Genomic DNA, 20,131 nt, shown 5'->3' with positions numbered 1-20,131 from the left:
AGGTGACACATAGAAGTTATGTGCTGCCTGATAAACAAAATTATTCATAAATTAATGAAATATAGTGAGCAAGTCTGGACTTATCATGCCTGGAGATGCTTGCTCACTGATGACCATTGATCCAAAGAATCAATTTAATAGAGCTCAAAATACTATGTTAAAATGTAATAGAAGAGTCCTGATAACTCCAGTGACCAAAATCTCTGTGACGAATGTATTTTAAATACAATACATATATTTTTTATGTAGTATAATGTTAATGTTGTAAACATGAATCTGTTTTATACAATAATATTTTAAGATAAAACCTTTAAAATATTGTTCTATATTAAAAAATAGCTTCTCGTGTTTTATAAACTGGTTATGTGATGAGCTGTTTTACAGATGTACAATAACTATGAAACATGATTTAAAAAAAGAAAAATCAGAGAAATCATCTTATGTCAACTGTGTAAATGTACATACGGACTTTTCAAGCTGTGCCTGTATTTGAAAATATATTTGGTTAATATAGAAATATATTCTGAAATACATTTTAGTGTGTGTATTTTGGTATGGATTGCAATGTATTTGAAAGGTATTTCGAATATATAAAATGTGTGTCCATATTTTGTTTTCCATGTGGGTTTCTCTTGAAGATAACAAAAAGCTATTTTTTTAAATTATTAACATTGCTGTCAAAAATAACAATAGGTGTAGACAGAGCTGACACATTTCCCCTCATTTGCTTACACATCTGCTTCCTGTGCTAATGGCTAAGTCTTATTACACAACACCTAAGCAGAAGTTTGCTATCTCGTCCTGTGGGCTGAAGTATAGTTTAAAATAAATGAAGTATAAATGAAATAGAAGAACAATAACACCATCTAATGTGTTCTAGAGTGTTCTTAGACATATTTCCACCTATATAATGTCGAGTATTTCGAAGTATGCAGTATTTTGGTCCACCTCAGCACGCTTTGCTAAGCTACTGCGAACCAACATGAGCGTGTTACAGTTTGTTTTCCACCCGTTTTCGGGACGAAGACAAACGGCAGGAGGGGGGCGGGGTTTGTCCTAATACGGGTGGAGAAAGAAAGTCGTTTCCGCAGAAGTGAAACTTTAATCGAAAGGGAAACACTGCCCAGGATGGACAGAAGGCATCTGCTGAGGTGGGTTAAAGTTATTTGTACATCTTAACAGTGCTGCTGAAAAGATGCTGCCTTACAAATAAAAACGGACGATGTTAAAGTCTGGGAAGATAAAATATTTCCGTGTCCAGTTTAAAGTTGAAGGTAATCCTATAGGAATGACTAGTAAACAAGACACTTATCGTTACCTTTCAACCATTTATTAATGTCCAGTGATGTATTTTCTTCTGTTTAGGTAAATATGTGATCTGAATGAGTTTTGCAGTAGTCTTGGTTGACTTACACGGATAACATTTACTGTGTTACACATATGCATGACTGTTTTAAACCTCTTGTATCCTGTTCAGCGATCAGGATGAGCCCACAGCAGGGCCAGCCTGTCACCACCCGTCTGTCCCTACTGCAGGTAATGCATTATCCTTTTAGCTTTGTATCATCCTGTGTAGTAAATCAGAGTTCAGTAAGTAGATGGTAGGTAGAACAGATGTTCATAAAGCCATTTTTCTGTCTGTTAAAAGTAAGACATCCATTTCTGGTGTTTAATCCACAGGTCAGTGGACAGAGGCCACAGCTCCTTCTATAGAAGACATGCCCACAGTGCCCGGCTATGAAAACTTAGGCCCTGGTTACAATGGTACAAAATACATTGCACCATATTTACACTTGACATTGAGCTTTTTTCCTTTGCTTAAACTGAGCATAGTCAATTTTTTAATTTTTGTATTTTTTATTTTTAACATTCTTAAAAAAAAACGTAACTATATAAATTTAAAGAAGATGCTTAGGAGTAAAAAAATGAATAAAATAAAATAAATAAATGGGAAATTCTACAGAAACATCTATTTTTGTGTCCCTAGAGTTTACAGATATATTACACTTGAAAAACATGTTAGGGTTACAATATCTTTTTTTTTGTAATAAAAATCACACTGTTGACATCGCTTGACTTCCTTTTACCTATTTTCTGAGGATCTAAAAAGGACATGGTGAGTCCACTGTGTCTTTTCAGTTATCAGGAATTTTCTTATTTAGCTCATGATTTCATATGAAGCTTGTAGTTGAAGTCACTGGTGTGGCCTACCTTATGCTCAGGTAATTGTGAAAAAAATCAATACAAATGGATTAAATTACATATTTTAGTGGATATTCCATGATTGACAACATGTGGTTTGATGCTCTGTAGCAGCCATTTTGTATAATGCATTTTTCATTAAAAATGTCACTGGTGTTACCTTTCTTATGTGTAACACCAATAACGATCAGTAACACCAGTGACTCCTATGGATAAATAAAAAGTGGACGTTTTTGTCGAATGACCCAAATAAATAATGAAAAGTAAAATATGTAAGGAAAAAAGTTGTCACTGAACTCTGGCCTAAGACTTCATATAGTTGACCCATTTTAACCATAATCTTACAAATTTTGCCATCTTTAGTCCAATAGGAAAAGTATTTTTTTTCCTTTAGAGATGTTTCATTGACCGGGTTTATCTACTCATCCACTGTGGGGGCTCAGGAAACAGCCACTTCCATGTTACAGCTTTTTTTACTTGCAGATAATGGAGAGCATAGTTGATTTTTCAGTGCAGTGAGATGCAGTGCATGACTGTTACGAGCTTAAAATGTCTTTAATTAAACTAGAGCTGACATCAAAATCCAACAGCTAAGCTAACCCTGTTCTGTCCATAGGCCACTCAAAGCATCATGGGCTATAAGATTAAAGTGAATATACTGGGGAAACACAAACAAGAAATACTTGAAAAAAACAAAAACAATTACTTGACAGGGTTATACACAAGATACAGGTGAGCAGGATAACAAGGGAGCAAAGCTTTAGGGAACAAGACACAAGGCCTGAAGTGGTTCGTCGACAGGCTAAAGATTCTGTTCCAAGGCTGCTGCTGCAGCGCGCTTTATCACAAAATGTCCACCAGTCAAACAGTTTTACAGTACAAGGTAGTAGTTAATGTTAATGTATGCATTCCCAATGAATCCACTTCTTAATGAACTAAAGCTTATCCATGAATAGGATCATTTCAAAGGCAAGACAAAAGGTACATAGAAAGCAGCTAGTTTTGCAAGCATGTGTAAATTTCTTTTTTACTGTTTATTCATTTCATTCACCCCTCCTTTCCTACTTAGGGAATGGTGTTTTATTAAAGGGCCATTCAGGAACACTGCAAATTAGCCTATGGCTATAAATGATACATGGTGTTAGATTATGCCTTGAAATTGTCTGTGTATCTTTCCCTTTAATATCTAATAAACATGAAATACTTTAAATAATGAGTGTTCAGAAAAACAAGTTGGATCAGACATAATGCAAAAAAATAGTGCCACATTTTAAAAAGCTTGTTATTTGCAAAGATAAACTATTTTAAGACAGACAGCAAAAAAATCAAAGAATTGAGAAAAATAAATTCTGAAAAAATTACATTATGAGCTGACAGCCTCTCATTTATCACTGGTTGTTGTTGTTGTTTACTTGCTCTTTGTAATTGGTGTGAATCTGTCTTTTTTAGTAATTATAATTGATATAGTTACATTTATTATACTCAGAAGGGTGCATTGTTAAGCAGTTTATCACAATTTTGATAACATTTTTTCATATTTTCCACCACTCATCTAAGATAACCTGCACTCTCTATGTTAATTCTAGATGTTCCACCCCCACCAGGAGGATATCAGCATCCGCAGCCACCGGCTACCTCACCTACCAGACGCTGGGAGTAAGAGCTTTGGAGTATTGAGTTCATTCTGTGAAATAGTTATGTCAGCTTTAAGAAACATATTCACTGTTCTGTGATCTAAGAAGTCTGAATAAATAATCTTCTTATTAAGGCAATCTTTCGTCTTATTTCTGCAGCATTCCTGCCATTTCTGAGGAGCTTGCCAGGGAGGCTTTCACTGAGTATGCCTACAGCAGTTGTTGCTACAGCAGGAAACCACCCAAAGAGATGGTCTTAACAGACTTTCAAGCTCTTAACACCTATCGGGTGGGTTAACTTTGTAGTATGGTGATGTTATTTACAGTATACTGCATGCTATGTACATGCTATGTATTCAGAAATTTTGATTATCGCTGTTTTTTTCGTTCTTAGTATCGACTGGAGACGTTTACAGAGTCAAGATCCACTGAATGGGCCACTGAACCATATAATGGTAAAAAAAGCACGTTTTCCTCACAATTTCATTAAAAAAATGGCCACAATAGAAAATTCAGTCCTACTAAATACAATGTTAGAGTCATGTTAACATATTTGGGAGGGGAATAACAGCACACATTTGGTGTTGTGTTATGTATACGCTTATATATGTGTTCTTAGCACCATAATATGTTATATTTTTACAGCAGCAAAAAAGAATTGCCAGTATTCTTTTGTTCTTTTGATGCCAAAATAAGGCTGCAGTTCCTGGTGAACAAACAAGGAATTTTCTTAGAAGACAAATGAATGTAAATACATGCAAAGTGCAACAAATGAAAGTAAAGAGCATGTTGCCCCACATGTGTATCTGACTACGATTCCACAACACAAAGTCAATAGGGCAGTGTTTTTTATAGATTTTTTTCAGAATTTCGATTTTGCAGCATAAAGTGGAACTCCATGTATTGTCTCACAACACATTGTCTGTTTATGGAGAATAGTGACTATTAATATACGTATCATAACATCTAATTTTGGTGAAGTATTCTCATAAGGCTAGAACCAAAACACTAATGTACTTATAACAAAGCATAAGTGAAGAATTATAGAGGTATTGCATCAATGTTTCAATAGTTGAGATGTAAACAGAGTCACTCAGAGTGCTTCGATGTGAAAGAGTTCATTGTAGAGAAACTTACAGACTCTTAAGATTTCTTAACAGTGGTGGTGATGGGAAACAGGGGTCATGATGTTTGCAATGCAAATGTGGGCATTTTATTTACTATCCAAAACCACCTACACAGGTCTTAAGAGTTTTTAGAAGTAATGTTGATAATCATAAAATGGTGGTAAATTTAAAAAATATGTTTTCTTTTGGTAATGTTTTATATAACAATGCTTTGCATGTACCCCTCCACCATGAATTGATAACAAAAACACAATTTAGACCTAAACCTGTCTAAAAACGACCATAAAACGATGTCCTAGGCACGAGACAGCTCATTTAAAACCACTTTACGTCATAGCTTCTGTAAGGGAGTGAAGTCATTAATCTCTTCAGACATCCAGTGCAGTCACAACTGCTGTAAACAATTATGACTCAATTATTTTGACTTTTGAGCTGCATTTAAAAAAAAGTTTTATATAAAGTTTAAAAAAAAAAAAGGCTTATTTTTTCTCCTGTTAAGAGTTTTAAAATGTTTTAATGTTATGTTTTCAGAATACTCTGCTTGTTCAAAAGGTTTGGCACTCAAAGTAGCAGGAGCCGAACCTGGAAAAGTTGTCCAGTAATAATGTGCATATATGCAAGTGCATGAAAAGATGCTTTTAAAGGGCAGATATTCTGTATTTTTCTGGGGTTTGATTATTTTTTTCCCACAAAGGCCACGTTTGCACATTTGTGCAGGTTTATCTACCCAAATAAAATAATTCATTTTTACATGACCATTTCCCAACCTCGCTTTATCCCTCAAATTAAACAGGCTGTTACTGTTACTGTGTTTTTACGACTACTAAATGTAAATGAGCTCTGTTCTGATTGGCTGCTCTGTATTGTGCCTCAATCAAAAGCAGTACAGGCCAGAACACTCTTTATAACTGCAGCATTAATGGGCATAAACTACATATTGCGGTTTTTGCAGCTGGATTATACGTACTGGGGAGCTAAGTGTACGTTTTGAAATGTTATCCGTGTTTATATACTATATTAAACTCCTTTTTTTTTAAAAGGGCAGAAAATAGAGTTTTTCCATGATTTGGGCCTATAAACTAAATAAAATATTATATTCCTATGGTAACCAATAACACTGTACAAAAACTACATGCAAAGGAAATCAGGTGCCCTATAAGGATTATGAATAGGGAAAAGTATCAGAAGTGAACAAGGTAAGTGAACTTCCCATGACCCTCAGCCCCTGAACTCCCCAGGAGATACATACACCTTCTTATCTTACACATTTCACACCTTATCAACACAGACCTGTTGAAGGTGTAGCACTGCACTGTGTCATGCATCTTTCTGTGTTACAGGCCAGTTAGTGGATGGAATGAGTGGTGTAGCTCCTGGCCCGTGGGATGTGGCTGTCTCCGTACCTACTCTGTTTGTGGATTCTGAAATGGATATTCGCATCCCGCATACGGCCTCCATAAAGGTAGAGCAGTCAAAACTGCATTAAAGTCACTATATTGAAAACGTGGAGTGTCAAGAGCTTATAATTTCTCTCTTTTATATTCTAGGGCTGTCACTCTTGCCTGAATCTTGGCAAATCTGCATGTAATCGATGTGTAACATCTGGCAGGGTAAGTCCATTTCAAAATAACAATTTTTGATCTACAGCTCAGCCAGCAAGTCTTTTCCTTTAAAATGAATATATACAGATAAGCCAAAACATTATGACCACCTGCCTAACATGCTGTTGGTCCTCTGCATGTTGCCAAAACAGCTCCGGCCCACCAAGGTATGGGCTTTACAAGACCTCTGAAGGTGCTATGTAGTACCTGTGACCAAGACGTTAGCAGCAGATCCTTTAAGTCCTATGAGTTGCAAGGTGGAGCTGCTGTGGTTCGTTCTTGTTGTTCTAGCACATCCCACAGATGCTGGATTGGATTGAGATCTGGGAGGCCAGGGCAAAACCTTGAATTTTTTGTCTTGCTCCTCAAACCATTCATAAACAGTCTGTGCAGGGTGGAAGAGTGCATTATCCTGCTGAAAGAGGGTTATACCAGTGCCATGAAGGGAGGTATCTGGTCTGCAATGATGTTTAACCCCTTGAAAGGCCAGGGCCTGCCAGTAGGTCCAGAGCTTTATTACACACTTCTATAACCTAAGAATAGCTCCATCAGTTTGCACTGAAGTCCCTGTAGTTCCTGAATAATAGGCCTTCGTATATAATAAGCCTGGGATTTTAAAAGGGGGAAGTAGGTGGCACGTATCAAATTGATGTCCATGTGATTGCCTGGACCCAGTGTTTCCCAGCAGAACACTTCCCAGAGCATCACACTCCCTCCACCACCTTATCTTCTTCCCACAGTGCCATCTTCAGGTAAACACTGCACACGTACCTGGCCTCCCGAGTACCTGGCTGCTCGTGTGATGTAAGAGAAAACAAGAATCGTCCGACCAGCTGAGCTTCCTGCATTGCTCCCAGGTCCAGTTACTATGCTCACATGCTCATGCCAAGTGCTTTTAACGCTGGGCAGGGATCAGCATGGGCATTCTGACCGGTCTGCGACTATGACACATGTTGTGACACATTTTTCCCATAACCATCATTAAGATGGTTATATAATTATTATTATAATGTGACTTGTGCTACAGTAGTCCTTCTGTTGGACCACAGAAAGATAACACCCTGTCACCGGTTTGTGGTTTGTCCTTCCTTGGCCCACTGTCAGTGGTTACCACTGCTGACAGGAAGCACTCCACAAGCCTTGTCAGTTCTGAGATGCTCTGACCCAGTCATCTGGCCATAATGTTTTGGCCTCTGTCAAGGTCGCTCAGGTCTCCACACCAGCCCATTTCTCCCACATTCAAAACTTCGACTATGAGAACAGACTGTTCCGTCAAATATATCCCGGGACCTCAACTTGCACCATTGTTACGAGATAATCAATGTTTCTCATTTCAACTCTGAGTGGTCATAATGTTTTGGCTTATCAAAGTGACGGATGATGACATTTTGCACATAAATACTCAGAGACTGTTTTTTTCTTTGCTGAATAGTGCATATACAGCAGAACGGGAAAAACTTGTTTATGCGAAACTCCCTTTCAACAGAAGCCAGTGGGCAGTTGCTGAATTTGTGTGTGTTTATACAAAACACATAATTTTGTAAAACACTTTCATGAATTCTTCAGTTAAAAGTATTTGTTTGTAAAATAGTAATGTGGTAATCAACGATATGTGACAGATAGAGATCAGATGGAAAAATACTGGAATAATCCTTTAAGAACTGCGATTATTCACCTTTCGTGACCTCTGAATTAAAAAAAATAAGAAAAGAAACAATTAAAAAATATCATGTATCTGTGTCATGGGCTTGTTCTTCTGCTTGCAGATCCAGTGTGAAATGTGCGGTGGCTCAGGGACGAACACGTCTAATCAACGGTGTTATTCCTGTAATGGGCTGGGTAGAGTCAAGTAAGCACCTGCTTTATTGATCAATTTTTCTGCACCTACTAATCTAAGTCACCTAATCAGGGACTTCAGGTGCATCTGAATAGCTTTAACTCATGAATCTTAAGTCTTATTAGTCAGGAACTACTATGAAACTATTAGGTAGTTATATAATCATAAAATACAAATGAGCAATTTGAGTTTAGGGGATTAAGGTGAGTGGACATAAATCTGAAGCTAAGAGGCTAATGTACAGTACTGTGCAAAAGTCAGAGACCACCCTAAACTTATTTCAATTTCAGTCAAAACAGGCATTAAGTACAAGGTACTAATTTTTCAGTTTAATGATAAAAAGCAGAAACACATTAATAAAGTAAAACAGAAGCCTCAATGACTAAATATATGTTTTTTCCAGTATTTAATGTGTCCGTCCTTTACCTTTATTACACCTTCTGGGAGACCCGCTTTCAGTTCTTCAAAGAAATCTTTAGGAACATTTTTCCACACCTTCAAAGTTCAGTCTTAGAAGTTGGTTGCATTTTCTGCTTTTTATGATTTAGGTAATCCACACATTTAGTGATGTTGAGGTCTGGACTCTGGGGTGGTCAGTCCATTGTTCAGCTTCTTTGTTTGATGTGTCTGTCTCCTTTTCTCAGTGAGGCTTCTTAACAGCTACACATCCTTTCAGACCCATAGCGCTGAGTTGTCATCTCACAGTGGAAGGATGGACAGAAACACCTATGAATGCTTTCAGATCTGAAGCAGCTTGATTTTCTCCTCTCTCTCAAAGATGAAAGCTTTACATGCCGTTTATCTGATAAGGACAGTTTTAGTGTCTACCAGTTCTTCCAGGGTTGTTAGGAGTCCCATTTTCTTTGTAGCTTTTTAACATTTTTTAAACTGTAGTTTTGGAAACTCCTGTTTTTTTCACTTATTTTTATTGACTTCCCATTTTTTATGCATGTGGATTATCTTATATCTAATCTTTTCAGAAATATCTTATGAAATTAACAGCTTGTAGCTTCATGTGTTAGTTATAGTACTGACTTTTGTGCAGTACTATAACTAACACATGAAGAAAGCTTATGACCACCAATTAACATCACTAATACACTAAGATCACATAGTGTTATGTATAAAAATGTACAAAATTTACATGCATAAAACAGTAGAAGCCATTTTGAAGCCTTTTTGTTTGTATTTTGTATAATATCTGGGTCATTTTTATAAAGAACTAAAGAAGCAAACTTGAGACACTAAACATGTCTTGACTGATCAACTACATTTGGATTGAAGCCAGATACGTTAGAATAAGGTTAGCCATAGGATCGTAGCTCTGCAAGTCATTTATTAAACATACTTTCTTTCCTTTTCCAAAGATAACTGTATGCCATACAGTTGTAGAAACCACGTAAGCCAGTCTGATTGAGACTATGTAACAACTTGACCCAGTTTGAAGCAAGTATGTGCTTATTTTTGGCATGCAATTTACAAGATGCTAATTGGTGGGGTATAAGCTTCAATTACTTGTTAGGTACATTAGCCTCGTAGCTGCAGTGCAAAGTTAAAGAAGCCGACTTCAGACACCAGGCCAACTGACTACATTTAGGGTAAGGGCTTTAATTCAGAGTGCTTCTTGTTACTATAACATGATTTTGTTATTCTAGATGTAGAGACTGCTCAGGAGTCGGATCAACCACCTGCACAACCTGTCAAGGAAGAGGACAACTCCTTTGCTACGTCAAGCTGAAGATTAAGTGGTATAAATCATCAGTAATTGTTTGCAAGTAGTGAGACACAGTGGAGGGTTATTACTTCAGGGTCTGTGATTAATGCTAATGGTTTTTCTCTTTGTATGTGATCCTTTCAGGACAAACAACGTTTATGTGCAGGTGATGGATAAGCGCTCAGGATTCTCTGTTGACCTTCTTGATTCTGTTGCTGGAGAAACGCTTCTTACTGACATGAATGCACTGGTGAGCAAACCAAAGAATGCTTCCATGGATCACCTGGGAAGCCCACTGGAACTTTTCCATGCGCATGACTGAAGTTAAAATTATGCTAGTTTAAATATGCACAGCACAGACATCCTTCCCCATGACTAGTAGCTAATAAATTGGCTATATATACAGTACCGTACAGAAAGTCAGACATCACCATTCATTTATTTAATTTCCAGTCAAAGGGAAGCACAACATATTCTTTTTGAGCAGATTTTTCCAAGGAGATATACAATAATCCACTTGCAGGTAGAAGAAAGTCAAAAGGAAACAAGTGAAAAAAGAAGGTTTTTTAGTTTAGATGCAGAAATGCAACCAACTTCTAAGACGTACAAGAGGTGGGGGTGTTTAGAACAAGGAAATGATATAAAAATGACAGGTTTCAAAAATGGGTGGACAAAAATATAAATATTTTTGTATAAAAAATATATTTGTATAAAATATATATATAATTTTATAGTCATTGAGACTTCTGTGTCATTGTCTGTTAAATATATGTTTTCAGTTTTTTTCCCAGACGCTGACAAAGTTAATAACTTGTATTTACCGGCTACTTTGGCTGGACTTTTGCACAGTACTTTTTGTGTAAATGGAATGAGTTGAAACTCAAAAACTGACAGTATAAAAGCATTGTTCAGTCTGTAGTCACTGCTAACATACTCTGCTTTCATGTATCCTTTAAAATTGGAAAACATAGTTTTAAAGAAAGAGTTTGGATCAACCTTATATTACCTAATGTATGTATGAAATTAGCCCATGTGTCCAGTGAATATTCAGTTGCTGTATGAATGTTAAACTGAGCATTATGATTCCCATTGAATGTCGCAGGTCTATCCAGTCAGCAGTTTCCCTGATGAGGCAGTAAACACAGCTTCAAGGAAGGCTGTGCAGGAACATCAGGCTCAGTTCTCCACCTCCTGCCGTATCCTACAGCAGGTAAGGAGCTGTTAGACACTCAAACTCTAATTGGTACATTCTGCATTCTTTTGTTCTTTTGAGTTCAATCTTGCAAGGTAATTTGGTACAAAATGTCTTTGCAGGGACACAGGTCAGTTTTTCATGTTGAGAGGTACATCTAGTCAGATCCCACAATGTTTTGCAATCTATAGTGTCCAAATGATGTGCAGTAGAGGCCAAATAATGGCACAGTACTGTGCTGTTTGAAGACAAATGTGTGACTGATGTAGGTTATTTCTCTGATATCTCAAAGCCATATAGTGCTAAACACAGGGATGCACCGATGCTGATGTCTGATCTTGTTTTTATGTCTGGACCTGCCGATACACAAACACTTATAAAATGTAGAAATTGGAACTACATCTACCTGTTTTAGCATTACAGAGAAATATAACTTTTGTTTCTGTAGAGTTACAAATGCAGTAATTCAGAAAACTGGCAACTAAATGTTCTGCTTTTCTGAAGTACCGTAAGTACACTATATGGACAAAAGTATTGGGACACCTACACATTACACCTACAGGAGCTTTCCCATTCTGAATCTATAGGCATTAATATGGAGTTGGTTCCCCCTTTGCAGCTTTAACAAGAAGGCTTTCTACAAGATTTTGCAGTGAGTCTGTGGGAATTTTGTCCCATTCATCCAGAAGAGGTCAAACACTGATGTTGGACAAGAGGGCCTGGCTCACAATCTCCGTTCTAGTTTATCCCAAAGGTGTTAGATGGGGTTGGGGTCTGTGAGGGTTTCTCCACACCAGACTCCCCCAGCCGTGCCTTTATGGACCTTGCTTTTTGCACTGGGGCTCAGTCATGCTGGAACACAAAAGGTTTTTCCCCAAACTTTTCCCACAAAGTTGGAAGCATACAATTGTCCAAAATGTCTTGGTCTGTTGAAGCATTAATATTTTCCTTCACTGGAACTAAGGGGTCTAGGCCAACCCCTGAAAAACAACCCCATAACATCATCCCTCCTCCACCAAACTTTACAGTTGGCACAGTGCAGTCAGGCAGGTAACGTTCTCCTGGTATTCGCCAAACCCAGACTTGTCCATCAGACTGACAGATAGAGAAGCGTGATTTGCCATTCCACAGAATGTGTTTCCACTGCTCCAGAGTCCGGTGCGCCATGCTCTACACCACTCCCCCCGCTGCTTGGCATTGTGCATTTTGATCTTAGGCTTGTGTGCAGCTGCTCAGCAATGGAAACCCATTTCGTGAAGCTCCTAACGTGCAGTTCTTTTGCTGATGTTGCTGCCAGAGGCAATTTGGAACTCCTTAGTGAGTGATTCAACAGAGGATAGACACTGTGCGCTTCAGCATTCATTGGCCCCAGTCTGTGAGTTTGTGTGGTCCATTGCTAAGCTGTTGTTGCTCCTACGTGCTTCCATTTAACAACAATACCACTTACAGTCGACAGGGGCAGATCTAGCAGGACAGAAATTTCAGAAACTGACTTGTGGCAGAGGTGGAACGTTTAAAGTCCCTGAGCTCTTCAGTACAACTTATTTCACTGCCATTGCTTGTCTATCGAGACTGCAAGGCTATGTGCTTAATTTTATCCACCCGTTAGTAATAGGAGTGGCTAAAACACCTGAACTCAGGTGGGGTGTCATAATGTCCATATGGTGTAGGGGTGGGAATCTTTAGGCACCTCATGATTCGATTCGATTACGATTCAGAGGGCTGCGATGCGATTATAAAACGATTATCGATGCATCTTGATGCATCTTTTTTTTCTACACATGATTTCTATTTTCTTACTGTGTGAGGACTTGGTAGTTTTAAAACGAAGTATTTGTAATGATCCATAGTGCATTTACGTCCAATATCTTTTATTAATAAATCAAATGGAAGTGATGTGGCAAGTAAACTAGAAGGCTCTCATTTACTGCTCTGGTTTGGAGCACATGAGACGCTGCTGCCACTAAATCTGCGATAAAATGCACTGTTACGGTGAAATAAGGTCCAGTGGTAATGGATGATTTGGGGGGTGGAGCGCGAAGGATTGCAGGTCACGTAGCAACGAGGTTTCGCCTGGCTAGTAGCGAACGAAAAAGAAAAGAGAAAGACAGACGAGCATTTGGAGACAAATGGACTTATTCGCATTTATAAGCAGCGCAACGAGAGACTGTCAAACATTTTCCTGTTCCACCTTAAATGGTGCCGCAATTACATTCGGCGTCGCAGTCAGAATTTAAGGTGGAACCGGAAAGTTCAGCAAGAAGCTGGAGAATGAGAAGCGACTTCAGCCTCGTAAAACAACCGAAAGCTGAAACACATTTTACAAGAAACTATTCAACTTTTGAGGAAAGTTTTCTGGCGGAGATGGGAGGAAAGCGGCTATAGATAAAGCTTAAAGCAGAACAGAGTAAGTCCGCGTTTTTGTTTATATATTCTTTAGCCTAAACTAGGACATTATCACATACTGAGACATGCTGGACATTAAATGTTGTGGCTCCCAAGCTGGTTTGATTTTTGTTGAAAGGACAAAATGGCTCTTCTTATCATTTGTGTTGTGACTCCTGATCTAACCTGGCTTTAATGCAGAGGGAGCCAGTCGGATTTCTCACTCATCCAGCTGTGTTTTTGTTATGTGCCGCCACAGACTGTCCGGGCGCTGCACTTACCCACTTCCAAGTTCCGCCCTTTGCGTTCCGTCAACATTACGTTATAAATTAAATATTTAGAAAATCAATTTTTTGACATTTGTGAATCGTTCACGTCTGCATCGCGATGCATCTAAGAATCGATTTTTTCCCGCACCCCTAATATGGTGTATATCATCCAGTATTGGTTTGAAAAATCAGCCAAATCTAAATAACTGTCTCATGCTAATTTTTAAAAAAGACATTATCTGCCTATACTGATATTAACAGTGCAGTTATCAGACTGCAGCCATAGTTAATTAACATATATGTAGGCTAATTACTGTATATATTCTTATTTACAAGTTGTCTGCTTATAAGTAAGCATTTTATCCCTCTCCTGTGAAACTTTGGCCAAGTTATCAACAATATTTAGTTTACCTTGACCAGTTTAGATTTACAGGGACAATGTGCATTCAGCATTTCTATAAATGTGCCAGTTAAATCACCTCGGCACACATCTCAAACGCAATATGTCACAAACAGCAGAAGGTTTTCTGTCATTTAAACTACAGTCTGTGCTGTTGATGTTCTATCTTTACGGAACTGCAGTGTCAGAACAATAGAATCCTAAGGAAGAAAAACAATCCTGTCTCTTTAAGAACAGCTGCTAGTAATTTGCTATACTGGACCTCCCCTTGGTTGCTAGGGGTGACGTCTTTGAGAAGACATGTGATATACTGGACGAGGGGCTTGGAGGACCCCTGTTATTTTTCAGTAAACATCTATTGTAGTGTTAGAATACTTATGGCTTTATCTGCGTTATGTCATTAATGTATTCTTCTGTGGTGCTCGGCTCTGTCAGACTAAGGAGTTTTTGTGTTGTCCACATTAAATCTTTGCCCTGTTCAGGCCCCTCCTGTGGCTTCACTCCAGCCTCATTACTTTTGTCTATGTAAGCCCCTCTCTTGGCTCACTTCACTTTCCTTCATTGCACCAATCTAACATTAATGGGAAGATCGTCTACAGGTCATTGCCCTCATTAGCTCTATCTTGGCAGATCGATTTAGCAGCAGAGATAATGGCCTTTCGTAACTGCAGTATTCAATTCTGCTTTTAGGACTGACTGCCTGGCGTGTGTTAGTTAAAGCCAATGGAGACATATCAGACTACCCACTGTTTGCTTTGAAGTGCTGGAAATGAATGTCTTATTTTTGCTACTCATAGGCCTCTTGTCTTTCCTACAGTAAAGGAACCTTCATGTTACTTGGAGTTCAGTCATATAAAGAAATACATGATAATTCTTCCATGTATATTCCATATATGTTGCATACAATTCTGCAGCAGTCCCTTCATTGTACTGAAAGTTTACCATTCAGTCCTTGATGACCCTCAGCAAATCCATCTTGAATTTCAGTTCAACTCAGAGCAATTATTCAGCCAACAAGCGCACAATTTCCCCCCAAATGTAGTCAGCCAAAACATTTCTGATGTCCAACTTGCTTCTTTAGTTTTGGACTGGAGCTACAATGTATTTAAAAAGAAATGGAAGTGTATAGCCTGCAGTTAGCATAGTAATCACACACTTTCCTCAAACTGCCTCTCAGACTTGCTGGTTTGTTAGGACACTTGACTGAATACTGCTGTCTATGGTGACCAGATTTCTCAAATAAAAACCAGGGACATTTCCAGTTCGGCAGTCAGTATATCATTAAAATATCCAGTGTTTTATCTATGAAATAAAAAGGAAGGGCAGTTCCAGTTTAATTTATTTAGTGTGTAACTGTTGTACTGTAATAAGCTGTGGTGAAGGGCAGCGGATAAAATTGGGTACTAATAAATTAACTATAAATTAATTTTTGTTCATCATTACTGCTTTTCCCCATAACCACAGTAACTCACTCCTGTGCAAGGAGAGATAGAAAGACACTTCTGACTGAGATTGATGTGTATTGCTTTCCCCTTGTGTGATTCGTCATTCACTGCTTTTTAGAAATAAAGTTGCTAAGTAAAAAGGGCCTTAAAAGTCACTAGATCTAGTGGCTTAGGCAGGAATGAGGCAGGGATATGTTTACCACAAAAGATTCAGAGCCCATAATTCGTATTCATATTAAATACTTTCGCCATAAAAGAGACCCATGGCTGTAGCCAAATACCCAAACCCTAAACTAACCTCTGGGCTAGTTCCAGTTCTGTAGAGTCAGAGATGGCTGCTATCAACTTATGCCATTTGTCACATATGGATGACTGAAAAAGTGACATGGTTTTAAAAAATGATGTGCTACTTGTAGATCACATGAAAGCCTACATTTAAGTAGACTGTATACCTGTATAAATCAGATACCTGGTAGTACGATTCAAGTCCTGTAACCCCTCTTGTCTTGAAAAGACGTTTGTGGTGATGTTGTGGACAATGGTCTCTTGCTAGTTTCTGGCTGAGTTTTACACCGCAGTATTTTCTGAAACTAGCCCCCTCTGTTGGCCAAAGCAAGCACAACACAAGACGTCTACCCATCTGCTTTTCTGGCAGCTGTTTCTCAGGACATTTCCCTGAAAACAGGGACATCTGGTCACTCTAGCGTTGTCGACAAAAAGACAGAGGTACAGACAAACAGTCAGGCTCCAAGGTGGCTACTACTGTTTTTAGCTACACAATGCAGTGTTGGCAGCTTTTATACATGACAGTGAAGATTCTGGCGCCTCCTTAGAAAAAAACCCAGGTTATATTAATCCAGTGTGAATCAACATGTTGTGGAAAATAGGCTTCTTATGTATGGAGGCACTTAAAGAAGTGTTTATTTATATTCTGTGTGGATTAAATTGAGCCGATATGTAATGTTATTGCCCTATCTCAGGTGAACAACTCAAAATGTAAAAATTACAGGGAATTTTTTTTTTATTTTATTCAATGAAGTTAACTGCAAACTACTGGCTATGCTAATGATGCACTGCGTTCACTTAAGACAGCAAGGTTGTCTTGGCATTAAATGCTTTGACGTTTTCTACTCTTTTCTGGAGTGAAGCTGCTGCATAAATCAAGTAGACACTCCAATTTGTCAGTTTTTCTAGATTACAGTATGTCATACCTTGTCAGAAATTACATAAATAGGTGCATTTGAGATTACATAACAACTCAAAGGTGCAGTTTGAGACAAGTGTGTGATGATTTAGGCATAAATGGTGGCCAGAAACCTCCAGTGCTTGTTAGCTACATTAGCCTTGTAGCTCCAGTGCAAAGCTAAAGAAGCAGACTTGACACTAAACACTAATGTCTTGGCTGATCAGCTACATATGGGGTAAAGAGGGAAACTGCAAATCTGGATGAACTGTTGCAAACTCTTTACACGTGCCGTGTCTTTGAATATTTGGCTAAAGCACATTAGCATCTGGAAAACAACAATTCGTCGACTTGTTAGTAGGCCTTGAGGGCTGAATTTGGAAGACTTGCATCTTTTTAGAGATTCTGAAGCTCAAAGTATTGATCTAAATTCCATTGTTCACTTTTGTCAGTGCATTATTACAGTAAGTGAATGTGTTTGATTCATAAATGTGAACTGTACCGCTGTGATTAACTGAAGAGAGAATTGGAGGATGTGAAAAAGGTCAAAGCCACAATGCTTGTGCATTTGTTCCTCAGAGGCAGACCATCGAGCTGATCCCGGTCACTCGAGTCCATTACGCCTGGAAGGAGAAGACGCACATCTTCTTTGTGTATGGAGCTGAGCACAAGGTCTTCACCAAGGACTACCCTGCCAAGTGTCTCTGCTGCACCATTTCTTAAGACTTTTATTACAGCACTGTTCAGCCTGCATCATTCATCACTTATTCATCGCTGTTTTGTATTGTGTTAGTAGTTAAACACATAAGACACTGAAATGTGTTTTGATTTATACATTTTTACTTTGTTTCATTTGGCATTTCAAGTTCAAAGCCAAAACGTTAACAGGGATGTGGGAGGAAAATGAATTTCATTATGTTTTGTTTGTGACAGCATCTGTGCTGCTTTGTGGTTATCCACACCTCTGACTTATGGGATTTACGATTATTTTTTAGACCAAAAGTGCATTAAAAAGAGAACAATATAGCACTACCAACTTCATTTTTCTATGCTGTGCTAAGTTCATGTGTTGTAGTTCTGTAAGTTACTCGGGTTCCTTATGTCGTTTTTTGACCTAATATTTTTGTTGTTTTTGTAAGTTGTTTTTGTAAAGTTACTTTCATTTTAACTGTATTTCACCAAAGTTACAGTACTTTTACTCGAGTTTGGGTTTAGGCCACCCTTCCCTCCCCTGGCTGGCTCTCACATTTCAAGGGCATATATATTCACATTCACATATTAACAATTTTACACGATGAGTTTATGTTACAGTCTCCCAGCTTTAATTCACGATGTGAATTAAATCTATGAATTTGTAAAAATGTGGTATCATTACATTTCTCCATATTTTGTAAAAGGTTATAGGTTGTCATTTTAAAGAATAATCATGACTGTTACAATGATCCAAATGATATTGTGAGAATAAACCAGACAAATATTATGCATACTGTGGTAACTGTGTGATTTTGTAGTATGTTGCCACTGTCGGAACAAAACGCTGCATCTCCAAAATGTCACTTTGACAGGAGAAGAAAAAAGTTCTTAGCTTTTATTGAAAGTTAATGCAGCAAGATTTTTCCAGCTTCCGTTTATGTTGGTTTGTTGCTCATTAAATTTTAACACAATGTCCAGGGGCCACTGATGTTTACAAATTATGCAAAAAAGTAACAAAAAATGACTAAAACGGAGATGTGAGTATATATATTTTTGTATATAAGCAAAGGTTTGGGCACCCCTGGTCAAATTCCATGTTGTGTTAATTTTTTTTAGTGAAAATAAATGAACACTTCACATTTTAATGCACAATTACTGTTTATTTGCTAAAATATTGGGAAAAAATGTGTAAATGGCCTGTGCAAAAGATATGGTACATTTTATGTTTTATTTTGTCCAATATGTCAAACTCAGCAAATAAATAGAAACTGTGCACTAAAATGTTCAGGAAAAAATAAGTTTATTCCCTGTAGATGATGTGTTACCTTAATTTCTCTTAGAAAGGGGGAGTAGTCTGAAAGCGCTCTTGTTCTGAAAATCCTCAGAGAAGAAACCAAGTCCACACTTTCTCATGTGTATATATTACATAATACTTCAGCACTTAAAATAGTTATTTATTCTTATTAATAATAATAATAACAATAATAATAATAATAATGATTTTTTGTATAATATATTAAATATGAACATGTTTAATCTATTTTTACATTTTATACTGTGTTAATAAATTGTATTTACTTTTATAGTGCGTTTCTTTAAGAACTATAGTGCAGCTTGTAAACTGTAGTAATCATGCAATTAACAAACATATTTCTTTATGTTTTAGGAACAATCATTCATACAACATAAACATGCATTAATATATAGATATTTTAGATTGTTCACTTAAAGGAGAACAAATTGTTCTAAATTTCTACATAATTAAATGGTTCAGATGTAAACAAAGTCATTCAGAGTGTTTTGATGCAAAATGCTTCGTTCAAGAGAAATGAAACTGACTCAGAATTGTTCACAGTGGTGGTGATAGGAACCACACATCCACCTCTAAAAGCTCCCTCACAGAAAGTTATTAAATGGCAATGGTTATGAATATGCTGCCTCCTGTCAGATACATTGTTTTACAATAGTTTTGTGATCATGTTTAGGCCTAAAACATCTTATTAATCCATTTTAATCTATTAATGGCGAAGGGATACATGCAGGACGTTGTAAGGCAAAATAGTCCCAAAGACCCTTATTGTTTCAGTTTTCCACTACTTTACCATCATAAATATTACATCTAAACCCTTAAAAGACACGTGTAGGTTCTCTGGTGGTTTTAAATAGTAAATAAAATGGCTATGTTTGTGTTGTAGACATTGTGACCGCTGGGGCCCTGGTTCCTCTCACCACCACTGTAAAGAGTCTCTACAACGAACCATTTCACATCAAACCACTCTGAATGACTTTGTTTACGACTGAATTATGCAAAGTTTTGAAAGATTGGTGGAATTGCCCTTTAAGAAATAGAGTTATTTATTTTGGGGTGGGTTACTGATGGTGGCGTTTTCAGGCCCCGCCCACATTACACCATCTCCACGCCCAGAATCTTCTCTTCTTATTAGTTAAT

At 37.7% G+C, this 20,131-nt stretch overlaps 1 protein-coding gene across 1 annotated transcript; it reads left to right on the top strand.

The window, feature by feature from the left end:
• Positions 1 to 1,041: 1,041 nt before the first annotated feature.
• Positions 1,042 to 18,473, top strand: ssuh2.2 (ssu-2 homolog, tandem duplicate 2). The gene is made up of 13 exons (XM_036559787.1): positions 1,042 to 1,151; positions 1,478 to 1,536; positions 1,681 to 1,764; positions 3,789 to 3,858; positions 3,996 to 4,125; positions 4,231 to 4,291; positions 6,304 to 6,425; positions 6,511 to 6,573; positions 8,331 to 8,413; positions 10,057 to 10,149; positions 10,260 to 10,365; positions 11,218 to 11,325; positions 17,569 to 18,473. Exons 1-13 carry the CDS (start codon positions 1,129 to 1,131, stop codon positions 17,710 to 17,712), a joined length of 1,146 nt encoding a protein of 381 aa, XP_036415680.1. The 5' UTR covers positions 1,042 to 1,128; the 3' UTR covers positions 17,713 to 18,473.
• The last annotated feature ends 1,658 nt before the right edge of the window (positions 18,474 to 20,131 follow it).

The sequence above is a fragment of the Colossoma macropomum genome, unplaced genomic scaffold (genome assembly GCF_904425465.1).
Source record: "Colossoma macropomum unplaced genomic scaffold, Colossoma_macropomum, whole genome shotgun sequence".
Lineage (NCBI taxonomy): Eukaryota > Metazoa > Chordata > Actinopteri > Characiformes > Serrasalmidae > Colossoma > Colossoma macropomum.
This window is presented reverse-complemented; position numbering and strand designations above follow the sequence as displayed.